Source organism: Myotis nattereri (assembly GCF_964212035.1).
Source record: "Myotis nattereri genome assembly, chromosome: 2".
Lineage (NCBI taxonomy): Eukaryota > Metazoa > Chordata > Mammalia > Chiroptera > Vespertilionidae > Myotis > Myotis nattereri.
The window spans coordinates 58,110,320-58,129,575 of NC_138076.1; the positions used below are offsets into that span (position 1 = coordinate 58,110,320).

The 19,256-nt window shown below is 38.5% G+C and overlaps 1 protein-coding gene across 1 annotated transcript in view; it reads right to left on the reverse strand.

The window, feature by feature from the left end:
• The window catches only part of SCEL (sciellin), a gene marked incomplete at its 3' end in the record, with an annotated part of 104,527 nt that overhangs the window by 25,669 nt on the left and 59,602 nt on the right, over positions 1 to 19,256 (reverse strand). Inside the window, exons 13-22 of the mRNA XM_081083887.1 lie at positions 16,304 to 16,348; positions 14,956 to 15,015; positions 14,596 to 14,655; positions 13,892 to 13,951; positions 12,255 to 12,314; positions 9,893 to 9,952; positions 5,935 to 5,994; positions 5,271 to 5,330; positions 4,323 to 4,382; positions 919 to 969 (exon numbers count right to left, since the gene is read on the reverse strand). Of these exons, the coding sequence (XP_080940013.1) occupies positions 919 to 969; positions 4,323 to 4,382; positions 5,271 to 5,330; positions 5,935 to 5,994; positions 9,893 to 9,952; positions 12,255 to 12,314; positions 13,892 to 13,951; positions 14,596 to 14,655; positions 14,956 to 15,015; positions 16,304 to 16,348 (576 nt within the window). The remainder of the gene's footprint in view (positions 1 to 918; positions 970 to 4,322; positions 4,383 to 5,270; positions 5,331 to 5,934; positions 5,995 to 9,892; positions 9,953 to 12,254; positions 12,315 to 13,891; positions 13,952 to 14,595; positions 14,656 to 14,955; positions 15,016 to 16,303; positions 16,349 to 19,256) is intronic.

Sequence of the window (19,256 nt, forward strand, 5' to 3'; positions counted from 1 at the left end):
AGGGTCCCAGGTTGGATTCCCGTCAAGGGCATGTACTTTGGTTGCGGGCACATCCCCAGTGGGGAGTGTGCAGGAGGCAGCTGATCAATGTTTCTCTCTCATCGATGTTTCTAACTCTCTATCCCTCTCCCTTCCTCTCTGTAAAAAATCAATAAAATATATTAAAAAAAAAAAAAAAACCCTAAGCGACCAGGTGACTGGCTGGTAGCTATGATGCGCACTGACCACCAGGGGGCAGACGCTCACTGCAGGAGCTGCCCCCTGGTGGTCAGTGTGCTCCCACAGCCCACAGCGGGAGTGCCTCTCAGCTGACCAACAGGTGCCAGATGCTGGGCTGGGAGCACCGCTGCAGCAGGGCAAGCTTCCTCCCCGGACACTCCCTCTGCACTCCCCTCCCCCATGAGCTGGCAGGTAAGGCCGGGCTGTAGAGGTGTAGAGGTCCACTGATCCCCACAGGCCAGGCCGAGGGACCCCACTGGTGCATGAACCCATGCACCGGGCCTCTAGTTATACAGAATTAGCTTCAATATTATTATTTTAAACAATATTCTAATGAAATAAATGGAAGCAATAATAAAAGAAAAATCTTTATAGCATTATTATACATCAACAAATCAATTTGCCCTAGACAGTTTGGATCAGTGGATAGATCATCTACCTGTGCACCAAAGGATCCCAGGTTCCATTCCAGTCAAGGGCAGGAATGTTGGTTGCAGGCTCCTCCCCAGCCCTGGCCCTGGTCAGGGTGCATGCAGGAAGCAACCAATCAATGTGTTTCTCTCATATTGATATTTCTCTCTGTCTTTCCCTTTCTCTTCCACTCTCTCTAGAAGTCAATGGAAAAATATCCTCTAATTTTATTTTTTGGCATAAATTGGAGACTTGCTCAGGAGTCTTGAATAATCTTAATAAGCTTACCTTTTGTTTGCTGAGGGTGTCACTTTGATAAGATTGTTCTGGTCTTGGTTCCTAAAACAATGTTGTAAGTTTCAATAGCTGGTCAAATCAACTAAAATCAATAATGTGCCTATTTTCTCAACCTTAATATTTAATTCAATGATTGTTGCTAATTTAATTTTTTATTGATTGATTTTAGGGAAAAAGATAGAGGAAGGGAGAGAGAGTAATACAGATTTGTTATTCTACTTATTTATGCATTCATTGGTTGATTCTTATATGTGTCCTGACTGGGGATCAAACCCTCAACCTTGGCAGATCCGGACAACACTCTAAGCAACTGAGCTACCTGGCGAGGGCTGATTGTTGCTAATTTAAAACTTCATCATTACTTAAATTCTCTTTTTAGCCCTAGGAAAAACCTGATTGCTACTATCCATTTCTTGCATAATTTTGTACTTATGAAAATTCATTTTCATTTTATTTTATTTCTTTAAAGGTAACCTCAAATTTAAATTACTTACAAACTCCTTATTATCTATATTATATTTTATAGTAGAATTAGCGTTTAGAATATTTTTGGAGGTTTTAATAGATAAGAGGAAAATATAAAATTGCTCATCATTTTCATATCTTCCATATTTCTCTCCCTCTCCTCCAAAAAAACCCAGCCAACTAAACAAACATAAAAACAGAGACTTTCAAAAAAAAGTTATTTTCTGATTCTAAGGCATATAGTAATATACATAACATGAATATGTAATATTGAGGTTACTTCAAAATATAAATCAAATCACTTCAGAATCACACTTTATGCAATGCTAAATCAGAACTAGTAAGACTTCAGATTATAAAATTGTTTTTATTCTAAACATTCAAATAGGCAATCATAACTTTAAAGGGACATTTCTGCTATTACACTGGGCTTTCATACAAACCCTAATACCAAAGAGCCTGAATAAGAACCCTAATTTGATATACTTCCCTGTGGGGACAATGTTATAGATCCTGAGGAGAAACAAAGATCAGAAAGGCTTATATCACTTAAATAATTTTTAGGATTAACCTGCAAACTCATTTTATGCACATATCTTCCCATGTGACTATGTTGAACTATATGAAATTATCATTTGGTGGGTCAAAAATGGTTGAATATCAATCATTTTATAAGTTTCAACATAATAGGATAATTTCTTTGCTATCTTTTTTAAATGATTTTTTTAAATTGATTTGAGAGAGAGAGAGAGAGAGAGAGAGAAACGTTGATCGGTTGCCTCCTGCACGTCCCTTACTGGGGATTGATCCTGCAGAACCTGGGCATGTGCCCTGACTAGAAATTGAACCGGCAACCTCCTGATGCATGGGATGATGCTCAACCAACTGAGCCACATTGGCCGGGCTGCTATCTTCTTTGACTTAAGCATTGAGTAGTGCTACAAGGACCCAACAATTAAGAAAAAATAGTAACAATAACACTAATAGATAATGGCTAATAAGTACTTGAACGCTGAGTGCTTTACAAGCTCCATCTTATCTAATTTTTGTAGTAACTCACTTTACAGGTAAATAAGCTCAGGCTTAAAAGAGATTAAGCCAATTGCTTCTACAGCTGTAGAAACTAAGTATTTTTGGAAGAGGAACAAGGGAGACCTATCTTTCACCGAATCTTAACCTGCAAAGTAAAGTATTCCATAGCCTCTAAACTCAATATCTGACTCCCAGACAAAGACAATAATGTTACGTTCTTATTTGGTGGAAAAAACAAACAAACAACTAAGGACAATTTAGCACTAAAGATTTAGATAAAATAGTGATGAAATTTTGGGGTAACCATAAAATAAATTAAAATATATGCAAAGGGTGGGGATGGGTGGTCAATAGGCTGTGTTTGGGAAGTTACCCCAACTATATTCAGAATTCATCTTTCACACCCACATAAAATACTATCTAGTCCAGCCTGCAGTCTGGTTTTGTAAATAAAGTTTTATTGGAACACAGCCACACCCACTTGTTTATAATGTACTATGTATGGCTGCCAGTTGACTAGTTAAAACAGAACTGTTTTGGACTCCCCAGACCTTAAATATTTACTGTCTAGACTAGAACCTTCAAGCAAAAGTTGCTGTCTCCTGATCTAGCCTAAGACTCTTTATATGATAGCTACATAGTGTAAAAGAAGAGCATTCCTATGTGCAAAGATGGGAAATCTACCAGAAAAAAATATATATTCCTTAGTACCTTTTGTATTTAACTCATGCTCAAACTACCATGACAATATATGTTTATAGCATCATGGTTTTGTCATCTTTTTGCTTACTTAACATGACGTGTCTTAGAGAAAATTCCCTCTATATAAAAGACAAATATCATTTTTTTAAAATGTGCTTTTATTGGTTTTAGAGAGGAAGGGAGAGGGAGAGCGAGATAGAAACATCAATGATGAGAAGGAATCATCTAGAGCAGGGGTGGGCAAACTTTTTGACTCGAGGGCCACAATGGGTTCTTAAACTGGACCGGAGGGCCGGAACAAAAGCATGGATGGAGTGTTTGTGTGAACTAATATAAATTCAAAGTATACATCATTACATAAAAGGGTATGGTCTTTTTTTTCAATAGTTTTATTCATTTCAAATGGGCCGGATCCGGCCCGCGGGCCGTAGTTTGCCCACGGCTGATCTAGAGGCTGCCTCCTGCATATCCTCTAGCGGGGATCGAGCCTGCAACCCAGGCAAGTGCCCTGGCTGGGAATCCAACCATGACCTCCTGATTCATGAGTCGATGCCCAACCGCTGAGCAACACTGGCAAGGCAGAGAAATGTCATTTTTTATATTCCTTATTATTTCAATGAACTAAGAATAATTTTTTCAAATGGCCTTCCAATTTTAGGGGTTTTTTTTTTGTTTGTTTGTTTTTGTGGGGTTTTTTTGTGGTAGACAGTAAAAGTAGAGGGAATAAAGAAGGGAGGAAGAAGGAAGGAGAAATTTCCTTTGGGCTTGGCGGAGTGGGCTAGAAGGTGTCAATAGGAAAAAGGGGGACATGTGTAAAACTTTCAACAATAAAGATTTTTAAAAATAAAAAATAAATAAAATAAAAAACAACCTTGTTTAGAGTACTTATCTCTACGAAATTTTTTTGGGATGATGTTTCATCTCATGGGCAAGTCTGATTCATTTTGAGGGAACCCCAAGCGTGGAACACAAATCCCATACTGATAAGAGATATTCTAAAGAATTTCCTCTCCTCCACTAAAGCTCACAGCCAGGGAGCCCTGAACAAGAATGTAAATGCCAGATTGCTGACACAGAGCTATTGATTTTGAGTCCCATTGCTGGCTGTCTCCATGAGGGGACAGTAAATTTTATCATGTTTTTAAGTTAAATAGAAAAAAGGGGGATGAGAGATAGGAGAGTTCCATGAACCTCACCTTTGGTTAGTTCTGTTTGTTTCAGGAGCCACCTTGATGAGGCTGTCGACACTTTGGCCCCTTTAAGACATTATAGAAATGATCAGATCAATGGTCAATTTATATCATGCAGTTGCAAATATTTATTAAATCTTAGGGACACTTTTATTATAAAATATTTTATTAGGAAGTATTTATTATAACAGAGATATCTCAAAGGGTTAAAGATTTTCTGTGCTGACTGTGAATATATTTGTGGTGGTCCTAACTATAACTGCATAGAAATAATACACAATAACTAAAGCTTTTAGAAAATTTGTGATGGGCCAGGCACTGTTCTAAGTGATTTACATAATTAATGTGATTTAAACCTCACCTCAAATCTATGACAGAAGAAGAACTATCCTCCCAATTTCATGAAGGGAAAAACTGAGACACAGAAAGATTAAGATTTTCCTACATGGCTAAGGGTGGCAGGGCTGAAATTTCAAGCTAAGCAATCTAACTCCAGAGTGCATGCACTTTCCATTACTCCAACCATCTTCCTGAGACGTAGTATTGGAATTAGCGTTGGAAGTAACTAGAGCAGTTGGTCCAACTTCCTCGCTTTGAGGATGAGGAAAATGAAGCTCAAACAGGGAGGAACCAATCCGGTTCACACAGTGAGTGAGGGCAGGGCCAGGCCTGGGCCCACACGTGCAGGTTCCAGTCCGGTTCTCTTTCCCCTTTCCTGTGCCATCCCTCTGCTCAACAAAATGAACAAATCAATGAATAAAAGTGTCCTGTCCGTCCTGGAAAAACAACTATTCACCTAATTGGCCCAAATTGTTAACATTTTAGATATAAGGTTGTGGAGGTTACATGGCTTTTTTTGAACTCTCAAGTGCCAGTCCGCTGAAATGATGATTTAATTCTATTTTAAGCACTGGGTCAGCATGAAATGAGAGAGAAGAGCTTAATAAATCTCACCCTTGCACACTTTTGTCTGTTCTTGGATTCACTTTGATGAGGTTATCAAGGTCTTTGGAACTTTAAACCAAAAAGCAAACACATGGTAAGTAAAAATGGAATTAAATCAGCTAAGTATATTAATTTAAAGAATATATGTACTCAAGATGAATTATACTATTAAGTTTTGGTATTTGAATTAATACCAGTTTATGCCCTTCATTTAAAAGAGAGAGAGAAAAAAGGACCTCTGTACAAATCATTGACACACTGGCCAGTTTCTCATTTACCCTAAAAATAAAACTGTAAAAGTAAGCAAGATTGAGTTTTAAAAAAATATTCAGGAATTATTTAATGATTTGCCAAAAACTTTCACCTGGCCCCTCTGATGCTATAGCTATACCCTTTTTGTGTTAATGATTTACATTTATAGTGCATTTTCGCTTTAAAGGGATTTTATACCCATTATTTTTATATCCATTCTCTTAATAATCAAGTGACAAAGGTGTGAGAAACATTTTATAACTATAGAGGCCTAAGCCAGTGTGTTCAAGGCACCCATGTGGCAAATAATGGAGCCCAGACTTCCTGATTCAAACTCAAAGACTTTTCCATACAGCCTCTCTGAAGAGTGCCACAAATCTATGCAGCTGGGGAAGGAAGAATGATCAGACATAATCCTCACCCTGAGTTACTTCTGTTCACTTCAGGGGTCACTCTGCTGAGATTGTCAAGACTCTGGCCCCTTTAAAACATTAAAAAAATAATGAGGTTAATGAGAGATTAATAACAAGTGGGCAAAATAATTTATTAAAATTCAGAAACAGTATCAACACTTAGTGAGATCATGTCGAAGAGTTGGAGATTGGTAAAGGCGACTGCAGAAGAATGTAGGAACTTATGCATCTCTAAAACTCGTGGAGACTCAGCGAGAGATTTTAATCTTGGAGCCATTATGCCAGTAGCAAATGCCATACTAGGACTCTGTGTCTATCATGATTTATTTAATGCTATACTCTTGACCTTTGCCAGGTGCACTAAACATTTTGTAGTAATCCTATATATGTCTTATGGCACATTCCAGAAGGCACCCTCTTAATAGCATACTTCAACATGCTGAGGAACTTTCAAATTAACTTTGGAGAATATATATTTTGTAAATGACACTCTTTAGCAAGTTTGCTATTCACAATAATGGATTAAGATTAATATACCAGCTTGTTAATGTTCATGATATACAGCCCGGTATCTGCTTCTAGTGCTTACAACTGTGTGTTAAAACTACATTTTTACTAGTTCTGTGTTGGCAACAAACAATATAAAGATTAAAATCCATGGAGTTCTGAAATGGAAAATATATTTACCGTAATATAAAACTCTACGTAGTCCCTGAAAACACGTCAGGACTTCATTGTTACCCTTTAGAGCAGCGGTTCTCAACCTGTGGGTCGCGACCCCTTTGGCGGTCGAACGACCCTTTCACAGGGGTCGCCTAAGACCATCCTGCATATCAGATATTTACATTACGATTCATAACAGTAGCAACATTACAGTTATGAAGTAGCAACGAAAATAATTTTATGGTTGGGTCACAACATGAGGAACTGTATTTAAAGGGCCAGAAGGTTGAGAACCACTGCTTTAGAGTATCTGCATCTGATCTAAATGGAATTTTGCTTTTCTTACCATTTCTCCATGCCCTGTGGCCCTACTAAGATCATATCATAAAGTCTCTGTGATTGCATCTATACATCAAAGATACAGATATTTGAAAGCAACCAGATGTTGACTCAAGTTTTTACTTGTATCCAAATGTCTGAGAATGTGTATACCCAGGCTAAAAGCAGCTAAAATATTTGAACCTTTTTCATACAAATAATGAAACAATTAACCCGACAGAAATAGCTATTCTACTCCAGAAAACTCCTTGTTGATGTTGGTTTTTGCTTAAACCATGTATGTGAGATTTAAGTGCCAGTGACTGAAAATAAAAATTCCTAAGATTCTATGTCCACATTTGGGTACTCAAAAATAAATAAATAAATAAATAAATAAATAAATAAATAAATAAATAACAACAATAAGCATTGTAACTCCTCCCTTGTAATATTTGTGTTGGTTGTAAGGTTTGCTTTCATTATATTGCCAAGACTTTGATCTCTTTAAACATATTAAATAAAGTACATATTAGTGTAAGGTTATTACAATTTCAAAGTTCATAAAGTCAAGAAGGTAGGAATGAGCCTGGAATCTAAGATCGTTTTGGCTGGACTTATTGAACAAGTAAAAGACCATCACTAAGGGTTAGGATTTTATTCTATCTGAAATGTGATAATGCTGAGAGTTTTTAATAAGGAAGGGAACATAATCTTATTTTACTTAAAAAAATCTACAGAATACTGCACACATAACCATACACACATGAATCCCCACAAACTTTTGTATGTATGTGTACACCTGTCACACATAGGCATGCGGTACACACATACATACCAACATATGAAAAACAATAGGTAATGATTTGAAATAGTCTAATAAAAATTAGAAAGGAAAATGGGTATTTCTTAGAGAGTCAAAGTAAATTAAATCCTTGAACAGTAAATAAATTATTAAGAAAGCATAATTCACCTGATATTTATTACTGCTCACAGTTACTTGTATCTACTATGTGCTGGACATGGTAGTATTATGATTCCTATTTTGTTGATGAGTAAATTGAGGCACAGAGCACAGCTAGCCAGTGACAGTCAGAATTTGAGTCCCAGTCTTTTGGACTCCATGTTCCCCCTCACTACCTCAAGATACCTCCCTGAACCACCCAAGTAGCCAAGGAAATCAGTGCCTTCTCCATCTGTTGGCAGCAAAGTTGTACTGTTTGTGGGCCTCTGACCACGCCAGGCTGCTGAGAACAGGGCGGGCTGGCAGTGAGGGCCCCAGCGTTGCCGCTGCCCCAGCCCTGGCCCTGCTCGCTGGGCCTACAGGCATCAGTGACACATTTAGAATCTAATAATATCATGTCCTGAGTTAACTGAATGGAAACGAGTTCTACTAAAACCACATGGAACTATTTTGTATACTGTTTTCAGCAACATGCCCACAAGCTCAGTTTCAAATCTATTCCCATCTGCTTTTTAAAAAATAAAAATCAGAGGACATAAGCCTTCCAGATTTACTTGACAATGCATGGGTAGGAGACCTCTTAATGAAGTACACTTTGTTAAGCTTTTCATCTTAAACACACACCATGCTTCACGCACGTAACATATACTACACACAAATACACTACACACGTGAAGACAGTTCACATATATACGTATATACTACTTACACACCCACATACATATACTACTACTACTACACACACACACACACATACACACTACTTATATATACATACACACATATACTTCCATATGCACACATTGTGATGGCTAATTTCATGTTTCTTTTTTAAAATATATTTTTTATTGATTTTTTACAGAGAGGAAGGGAGAGGGATAGAGAGTTAGAAACATTGATAAGAGAGAAACATTGATCAGCTGCCTCCTGCACACCCCCTACTGGGGATGTGCCCTCAACCAAGGTACATGCCCTTGACCAGGATTGAACCTGGGACCGTTCAGTCCGCAGGCTGAGGATCTATCCACTGGGCCAAACCGGATAGGGCTAATTTCATGTTTCAGCTTGACTGGACCACAGGGTGCCCAGGTATTTGGTCAAACATTATTCTGGGTGTGTCTTTGAGGTTTTGAATGAGATTAACATTTGAATGCTTAGACTGAGTAGGGCAGGTAGCCTTCCCTAGCATGAGTAGGCCCCATCCAATCAGCTGAAGCTCTGAACAGAACAAAGTGTCTAAGAAAAAGGTGACTTTGCCTGCCCGACTGCTTAATCTGGGACATTGGTCTTCTCCTGCCCTTGGACAGGAGCTTACACCCTGAGCTCTCCTGGTTCTCAGGCCTCTAGACTTGGACTAGGAGCTACAGTTTGCTAAATACAGAGCTTGAGACTTCTCAGCATGAACCAATTCCTTCTAATAAAGCTCTCTCTTTCTCTCTCCCCACCTATCTGTCTATCTATATCTATCTATATGTCTATCTCCTATTCTGCTTCATTGAAGAATCCTAATTAATACATACACTTATAGACACACAGTACTTATAGGCACACACATACATATGTACAGGGTGGGGCAAAAGTAGGTTTATAGTTGTGAGTATGTGAAACAGAGTTTATTCTTATATTATTATTTATTAATTATTACATTATTTCCATATGAAAAACTATAAACCTACTTTTGCCCCACTCTGTTATACATGTACTACTTATACACACATACACACACACACACATACATACATACATACATATATACATACATAGAAATCACTTAGCTCAGAAGAGCTCAGTCAAAATTCCCATTTAATATCTCAAAATCCACCTGGCAGCCAACTTTAACCAAGAATAAAATGCAAGAGATCATTTCTGTGTATGCAAAGTACAATTGCTTAATATAATGTTTCAGGAAAAGAGAGTTCTGCTTCGGCTTGATTTTCAATTTACTCTCCTGAATACAAGCACTCAGGATGCTAATATGCTTACAAATGCCAGACAAAGGGAGGGAAAAGCTTTAAATGTCTTACCTCTTGATATTTTTATTTGTTTCAGGACTCACTTTAATTCGCCCACTGAGGTCTTGTTTTCTTTGAGTAAGAAAATAAATTTTACTGAATGTTGTTAAAATAAAACACTAATCAAGTGAACAATGATTAGACAAATTGAGTGGTAAATGTACAAATTCTCTATCATTATAATTGTTCAAGCTCTAAGTGCAAATAAAAATTTTCTTACATCTTGACCTGGAGACCATTTAAGTTTCCTTTTTTTTGTTAACAAGAAACATGTTTTCTGTTCTATTCTCAAAATGCATAAATAAATGTGAAACTTGTTATTTAACAAAATCAACTGTCCTCAGATTCATCTTGTAAGAATACCCCAAATGGTCAGCATTGAAGTTAAAGTTCTATGCTGGATCCAATCAGAATATAAATTTCTACTCAATAAATCATATATAATTGCCTATTCTGTTTTTAAAATAAGAGTAATAATGTTAATAAAAACTTTGAAATATTAAAACTAATAAATATTAATAATAAATATTTTAAAATAATAAAAATATATCCTTTCATATAAACTCAACTATTCCCACAACTCAAACCTTCTAAAGATAACTGAGTTACAGTGAGTTACAAAGGCCAAAAAAACCCCACCAACCTTAAATGGTAGAAAAATTAATGACTTGCTTCTCAGAGGACATATGTTTCAATTTACTCTCCTGAATACAAGCCAATTCCTTTTTGTGAAAAGGAATTGGCTTGTATTATGTTCCCCCCATTAAAATGCATTGATAATACCAAAAGGAGCAGAAGCTGAACCCTAAGGGACAGTAGAGGATGGCAATAGTATGTGACTGACTACTGCTGCCATGTCCACATAGCGGGACGAGAAGTGGGAGGATGTCCTTACTCCCACTGTGCGCACTTGCCCAGCCCTCCACTGGGCTGCCTTCTGAGACCACCATCCTTAGAGAAGTTAATTTTCAGAATTTTAGTCAAACCTCACTCTTGGCTATCTTTGTCACTTTGGAGATCCACTTTGAAAATATTATCTAGATTGTGCTTTCACTGGGCATAAGAAATTCAATTCAGTAACTCATCCTTAAAAACAATCAAAGTCCAAAATCTGAGAGAAAGGGCAACATTGGGACATTTCTTCAAAAATAAGTGATTTTTTTAGAGCAAGGAGGGAAGGACATGCGGCCCATTGCTATTTTCCAATTCCAGGCTAATAAAATATGTCTGTAAAGTTAAAATGCTAAATCATTTTTCTTATGAATTGTCACTTACAGAAATCAGATTTAAGGCACTAACAAGTCTTAGCCAGTGGTATTTTCACTTGCCCTGGGATTAATTTTGTTAACATTGTCAAGGTCTTCACCAGTTTTTTAAAATTTTAAATCAGTTTCAAACAGTATTATGTGTTTTATATATATAGATAGATATAGATATAGATATTCCATATTATTAATAGTTAATTCAAGATTTTATATACATATAAGATTTTATACATATAATATGTATATTCAAGATTTTAAAGAAAATTATTATACTGATATTAAATTCATTTTTATTATAAAATTGCCTATAAACAATGTAGTTAAATTAATCTTTGGGATTTAGTTGGCCTATATGTAAATGTAAATTCAAACAAAATGTACTATAGAGTCTCCAAATGAAGGCCAGGGCAGTAGGGGTCAGACACAGAAGAGAGAAGACAAATTTAAAGATGTGACCCTTTCATTATCACTGAGAAGATCACACAATTAATCTGGATGAAAATAACTAAGATTGAGAAATATCAAAGCAATTCTCATTCTCTGTTAGCTTTATCTGCCCTGGTTTTTGCTTTGATAATTGTTTCTAGATCTTGACTTTTTTAGAAAACCATGAAAACTTCATGCCAGTTAAGTCACATCTGAGCTTTATCCATACAAACAAGAATGCCCCTGAAAGGGTGTCAGACATTTCCAGGGCCCGATGACCAGAAAAACTTTTGATGCAATTATCCTTAGCTTATCTTTATTAATTCCCATTGTAATATTTGCTATAAATCAGTTTAGAAAAACTTGCTCACATACCTCTCAGTTTGTAATTTTGTCCTTTATATTTCTTCATTTAAATATAACATTTGGCTCATTTTTAAATTGTTTAAGAAGATACAGAATAAGAGATTCTATAGCAGGTTTTCCTGAATTTACTTTAATGTAACTCCAACATGTGGTCCTATGGACGCAACATTCATCCTATTCCTTTGCCTGCTATCTCTAATAGGCCTAAAACTGCAACTTCATCTGCGACAGAGCAAAGCATAACACTCCTATTTCTAATGAGGTGTAAAAAGCTGACCTAAAAAAAGGGAGCCCCATCAAGTAGGAGTTTTACTTACCCTTTCTCATACTGGTCAGCCCTTTGATTAACTTGGATAAAACTCCCAAGGCCTTGGTTCCTTGATCACGTTGGGGCAGAGGTGGGTGGGCAGAGCAACAGAGACAGAGAAAGAGAGAACAATTCAACCTCTTAGGACAATAGCAGATTTCTCACAACAGGAGTAAGATGTTATCAGTACCTAAAGCATCACAGCATCGGAAGTCCTTAGAAATATTGAGTTCAAGGGGCTCTACTCCTGCAATGTGCTGATGAGATATAGTAACTGTTTAATAGTAAGGTCCTAGCCATCCTCAGTTATGATTAAACCAGCTTAAAAGTATAAGTTCCGCCCTTGCTGGTTTGGCTCAGTGGATAGAGCAACAGCCTGCAGACTGAAAGGTCCCAGGTTTGATTCCAGTCGAGGGCACATGCCTGGGTTGTGGGCTCGATCCCCAGTAGGGGGCATGCAGTAGGCAGCCGATCAATGATTCTCTCTCATCACTGATGTTTCTATCTCTCTCCCCCTCTCCCTTCCTCTCTGAAATCTATCTCTATATATTAAAAGTATAAGTTCCTCCAGCTCTCAGCCTTTTTTTCCTTTGTCCTTTATGGATGGGTTGGTGGGAAGTAACTTTAATGTATCTGTTCAGACACTGTCTTCTTTAAACATGAACATCATTCACAACAGGGGAGAAGTCAGATAATCAACATTTTAAATCTTCTTCAAGTTGAACATTTAGAGAAGTCGTTTTAAAATAAAAAGTCCAAAGTTCTGAGTAATCTTGGAAAAGTGGACATGACCCTATGATGGTTCTAGCATGTTATATAAATTGACTATCACCAATAAAATTTTCACATGCCAAGAGCATAAAACTATTAGGAAATATAAGAACTTATCCCTTTCAAGTCCCCAATTATCCAAGCATTCCCCTTTGCTATTTTCATCCATCTCTGATTTCACTGTGATAAGACTATTGACATTTTAATTTTTTTTTCAAAATAAGAAAAAAGGAAGGGAGGAAGAGAGGGAAGAATAAAAAGGAACTATGAACTCCCCCTACTATACCAACATGATCAGTCATTCTGCATCAAGCCCAGTTGCTATTAAGCTATTGCAGATTACCAATCACTTTTGTCCTCCTTTCTAGCCCACGAAATGATTACTTGTGATGCTCACCCTACCCTACTGTTCCTCTTTTCTATTACTTTTGTGGAACTTTCTAAACTTCATTTTTTAAATATCTGAAATCCCACCTTTTCCTGCAAAGTTTATATAATCGCTTACAGAGAATTGACCAGTTTCCCACTTCATCTGTTCTCCACTTGAAAAATTAACTTGTAATAATACTTGCATATTTACATTATAATAATATATTATTAACAAGCATCCCATGTCTGTGGGATTATTATCGCTAACACTTTTGTCAAATAGACTTTCAGTGTTCTACCTTAGAGCAAGTCGAGAATGCACCTGCCAAGAGTGACACAGAAAGCTAGAATACCATTCTGTGCACAGACTGGCACAGATAAATAATTTTAAAAGGTAACTGAGACAAAAGAAATAATTATCACATGAGGAAGGCAAACTTAGTGACTAACCAAATACAAAGTAAATAGCCAAGCTGGGGTAAAAACAGAGCTCTCAGAAATCCTTACCCTTTGTCATTCTTGACTGTCCTGGGGTTTTCTTTAATGAAACTGTCGAGAGTTTGGTTTCTTTCAACATGAAAAAATAATACCAGTAACACAAGTCAATTTTCTAATACATCAGTGAAAGTCTAGAACTATAACTTACTCCCTTAAATGCTATCAATTCAGTAACTGATCATTCATGAACCCTTTTAATGAGACAAAATAAACAAAGGCATAGCTTTTGACTTTGAGATATTTACAAATATATTTGAAATATACATTATGAAGTGACTCAACTAAGATTTCAAATGAAAATGGCCTTAGTGTATAATAAATACATCAGTGGTGAAGGGCTGTGCTCCTAGCATTAAGTCTTATAATAAATATATTTAGTTCATAAGCCAGCCTTTTGTCCACTACTTGGAGCAGCCAGATTTCTTCCATTTTTAGATTTAAAAGGAAACTTAATTGGAGATCATCTAGGTCATACCCTTCATTTTATGGGATAAGGAAACAGAGGTCTCCCAAGGTTAAGTGACACACTCTGGGTCACCCAGATTGATGCTGGTGCAGAGCCTGCCCTAAGATATCCACCCATCTCCTGACCCTGACTGGGCAGCCTATTCCACCAGCCTTTCTGATCCTTGTTCTGAGCAGATGGTCTCCCTCAGCAAATACAGTCTAGGACTCAACCAGAGAAGCCTGTTAGAGTCTTAATCAGGCCTTACCCTTTGCCATCTTTGTTTGGCCGGCTATTCAGAAAGAGGAGACTGTCAAGGCTTTGGGCTCTGTAAAACAAAAGAAATTCAAATAAAAAATTGCATATTGCAATAAAATTATGTGGTATCTTGAAAGGTCAACTACAATAAACATTCTTCATGAATTGCTCATTTACTCTTAGTGAACAAAAGAGCAGAAATCCTTCTGAGCAATTATGTCTGAACTAAATGTACAATGCTGAGGGCACCACCCCATCTGCTAGTACATTTTCATGCCAGAGGATACAACTCCCTCCCAGTTAGTGTCTGACAGAATAAAACAAGCAATCTGGGAGATCACATTTTCAGGTTAGAAACAGATGCACTTACCTTTTCTCTATTTGCTCTGCCTTAGGAGTTGTTCTGAAGATGCCATCAAGACCTTGATTTCTTCAAATGTATTAAATAAAAAAACCTTGTCAGTGGTAATAATAGAAACATAGACTCTATAGAAACATAGACCAGTTTACATCTAAGGCCGGAAATAGACGCTTGTTGGGAAAGATGAGCCACATTCTTGAAATTGCTTTAATCCAAACAGATACTTTGATAGACTCAAAATTTAAATTGCAGTGGAGCTTAAAGAAAAGTTCCAAATTGGGGATATATAACCCACAACAGGTACACAGATGTATTGTTTGGGTTCATGGAGTGTTTTTTTCTTATTTGTTTTTGTATTTTTTAAAATATGTTTTTATTGATTTCTTTATAGAGATAGAAACATTGATGAGAGATCCGCTGCCTCCCACAGGGCCCCTACTGGGAATGGAACCTGCAACCCAGGCATGTGCCCCGACTGGGAACTGAACCAGCGACCTTTTGGTGCCTCAATCAAACTCAACCACTGAGCAACCACAGCCGGGTCATGGAGTGTTTTTTATTTTAATGTGCGCCAATAGTTACAAGATGGCATGACCTATAAAAACCTGAATTTTCAGGACCTCCTATAAATGTCCGGCAATGCTGGGCTCAAATTCTCACACGGCAATACTCAGAGGAGCTGGGGAGCACCTGTGCTCTTTGGAAAGGATATTCCCCTCAGTTTTATACAGTCATTTACCCCGGCCTGGCCTCCACAGGCCGTGGGGTCTGTGATTCATGAGCTCATACCTCCTTCTCATGTGGATCATTATTGTCAGAACAGAATATGAAATATACATCTCTTGATCAATGCACTCATTTGGCATTTGCTTTTTCTCCTTTTCTTTGGTCCCTGTCTCTTCAGTATGTTAGAATGCAAAGTGACAGAGAGATAGTTCAAACTCCACACATCTCCAACACAAACCTCAATTTTTTATAATTTTTAAAGTATGCAGTTATAAATGATTCAAAATACAGAGATAATGTTACCTAAGATAATAAGTGGTTTATGTAATGGTTAAACTAACAGCAGTTAGTGATCAAACCAAACTCTGTTTATATACTAAGGTAATGTTTCAGGAAGAGAAATGTGATTATTTCTTTAACTGCTTTATTAAACAAATGTAATGTGAAAATCAAAGTCACTTTAATATTAGAATCTTTGCATTGTAATAACCATTCATAATAATGATGCAATGCTGATTTCCACAAGCTTTATATTCAAAATTTGTAGGATACTTTTGACTAGCCCAGAGTGTGAGTCTTCACGCTATATAATTCAGTTACAAAGCAAAAAGTAAATGTATTAAAATCTTACCTATTCAAGCTTTTGTTCATTTTGATTATATTATCCAATTCTTCACTTTTGGAAGAAAAAGAAAAGTTCACATCAGTCAAAGCCTGACCAGAATCAAGAGCAGATTCACCTTAAAACAACTATTTCTGAGTTCTCTGAAATACAACACGTATCCCACCTCTATCACCTATGGAGATGCTGTCTACCCTTCAAAGCTGTCCTCAGACACCTCTTTCTCAAAGAACTTCTTTACCGTCTTCCAACTGAATAGAGTCCCTCCATGTTTGCAATCCCAGAAGCATTTTGTTTATTTGCACCTCCTCTAGGGCACTGACATGATTGCACTTCACATGGCAACTGCGACTTGTCCCATACGATTGTCCCTGCTCCTGCGCATACAAGTGTGCACGCAGACATATCCCACTTAGCATTTGGAACAGCCATCACATAGCTGAACCTGTTCAGGTAATATTATGTATTCTATGGTACGATTGAAGGCTGAGGATAAATACTGAAATACAAAAATCACTGACTGTGAAAAAAATAAATGTTCTCTCTTTATGTGGGACACACATTACCCAGGCCCCTGACACAATGCCCCATTGTCTTTTCTTGCTTGAAATTCTACCGTCCAACTCTCAGGCTGTGAATCTGCCCATGTCCCCAAGGGAAAGAGCAAACCTAACAATCCTGTAAATTTTAGCCACAGACCTTTCTGACTGATATGAGTCACAATAATGAGATTATCAGGATTGGGGGTTGCTCATGTTTATCACAAGAAAATTAGCATAAATCATAAGGAGACACTCTGTAGTAAATTAAATAAAATAGAGATTACATCCTGAATGAAGAAGTTCAGCTTTTAAAATGACCTTAAATTGATGAAAGCTTTGGATATTAAGTTTCACCATTGCATTTGCAATAAATTAAATGCTTTTAATCAGATAAGAATTTCACAAAGGAACTTCACAAAGGGCAGCTGGGATAAATAAAGCTATTCTAGGCCCTGTGAACATCCCACAGGAACAATACTCAGCTACGATGCAACAGACATTTTCCCTGCCCCCGAGTCAAAGCAGCAGCTTCTCTCTGAGAAGAATGTATCTGGCTTTGGGGTCTGTGCATCATGGCTGGGGAGAGTGGACAGGAAAGTTCAACTGACTGAAGCTCTCATTGTCTTTGTTTGATTTATGAGAAACCATAATTTCTCTTCAGTATCACTCCCCTATCTCTCTCTTAAACTTCCCTTTCACCTACCAAAAACTATTTTTAAACCCTATTAAAAACAAAATATTACCTAGATCAAAAATGAATAATTAAAATTAGAGATCTAATTTGATGAGAGAAGAAATGGAAATGAAACATTCCTGATACTCTCTAGAGTTCCCTTCCAGATTCAGAACTCCTCTTCTGTTTACGAATTTGCACAGAGCTAAGTGCCACTTCTGTTTCTTCTCTGCAGTTCTTTCAACTAAGGCTGCAATTCCCTAATAACACTAAGCATTGCTAAATTCCATGAAGCAAAAAAAATTTGTAGGCATGAGGATTTAAACTATGAAATATTTATATTCAAGGTTTTCTCACTGTGCATCATTATTTTGCCACTAGAGGCCCAGTGCACGAAATTCGTGCACTGGGTGGGGGTGGGGGGGAGAGTGTCCCTCAGCCCAGCCTGCCCCCTCTCACATACTGGGAGCCCTCAGGCATTGACCCCCATCACCCTCCGATCACCTGATCAGCCCCTTGCCCAGGCCTGACGCCTCCGCCAGAGGTGTCAAGCTTGGACAGGGGACCCCCATCTCCCCCCCGATCACTGGCTCTGGCCCCCACCCAGGCCTGAGGCCTCTGGCCCAGGAATCATGCCTGGGCAGGGGACCCCCATCTCCCTCTGATCGCTTGCTCCACCCCCCGCCCAAGCCTGACACCTCTGACCCAGGCTTCAGGCCTGGGCAAGGGGACCATCATATCCCCCCAACCCCCGGCTCCGCCCCCCACCCAGGCCTGATGCCTCGGCCAGAGGAGTTGAGCCTCATCACCCTCCGATCACCAATCACCGGATCGGCCCCTTGACCAGGCCTGAGGCCTCCGGCAGAGGTGTCAGGCCTGGGCAGGGGACCCCCAGCTCCCCGTGGTTGCAGGCTCCGCCCCTGCCCAGGCCTAATGCCTCTGACCTAGGCGTCCGGCCCAGGCAGCAGGGACCCGCAGTGGCAGCAGGGGGCGCCGCGATCGTGGGCTTCACTTTAGGCCCAGGCAAGGGACCCCTAGCTCCTGGGACTGCCAGCTTCGACCTTGCCCAGCTCCCATCGCTGGCTCCACCCCTACTTCCTGCTATCACTGGCAAGGGCGGCAAAGGCGCCTGGTTCTCCAATCATGGCTGGGGGGCAGGGCAAAGGCGGCCCCAGGGCCGCCTTTGCCCTGCCCCCCAGCTCTTAGCTCCCCCCTGGGTTTCAGATCACTGTCTGTGGCAGGGGGCTTCTTCCTGCTTTCCCTTTCACCTCCCTGCATTGTGCCTACATATGCAAATTAGCCGCCATCTTGTTGGCAGTTAACTGCCAATCTTAGTTGGCAGTTAATTTGCATATAGCCCTGATTAGCCAATGAAAAAGGTATCGCCGTACGCCAATTACCATTTTTCTCTTTTATTAGTGTAGATACTCTATGAACAACTACTTTGTACAAAGCATCAGGTCAGACTCAGTAAATGACATATGATGAATAAGAAGAAACATCCGCTCTGATAGAGTTGATAGAGATGATGAGACATTTATATAAATAACACAAAATAGCCCCAAGTATGATTAGTTGTTATAAAATATAAATAGTGGAGCTCTAATTGCCTAGAGAAGCAGAAGTCACACTTCACTAGATCACTCAGGGAAGACTTCCCAGAGGAGGTGATATTTGACCTGGATCTTGAAAAATAGGTAGGACTTGGATGGATGGAAATGGTGACCTTGAGGATGGAAATGGGTAG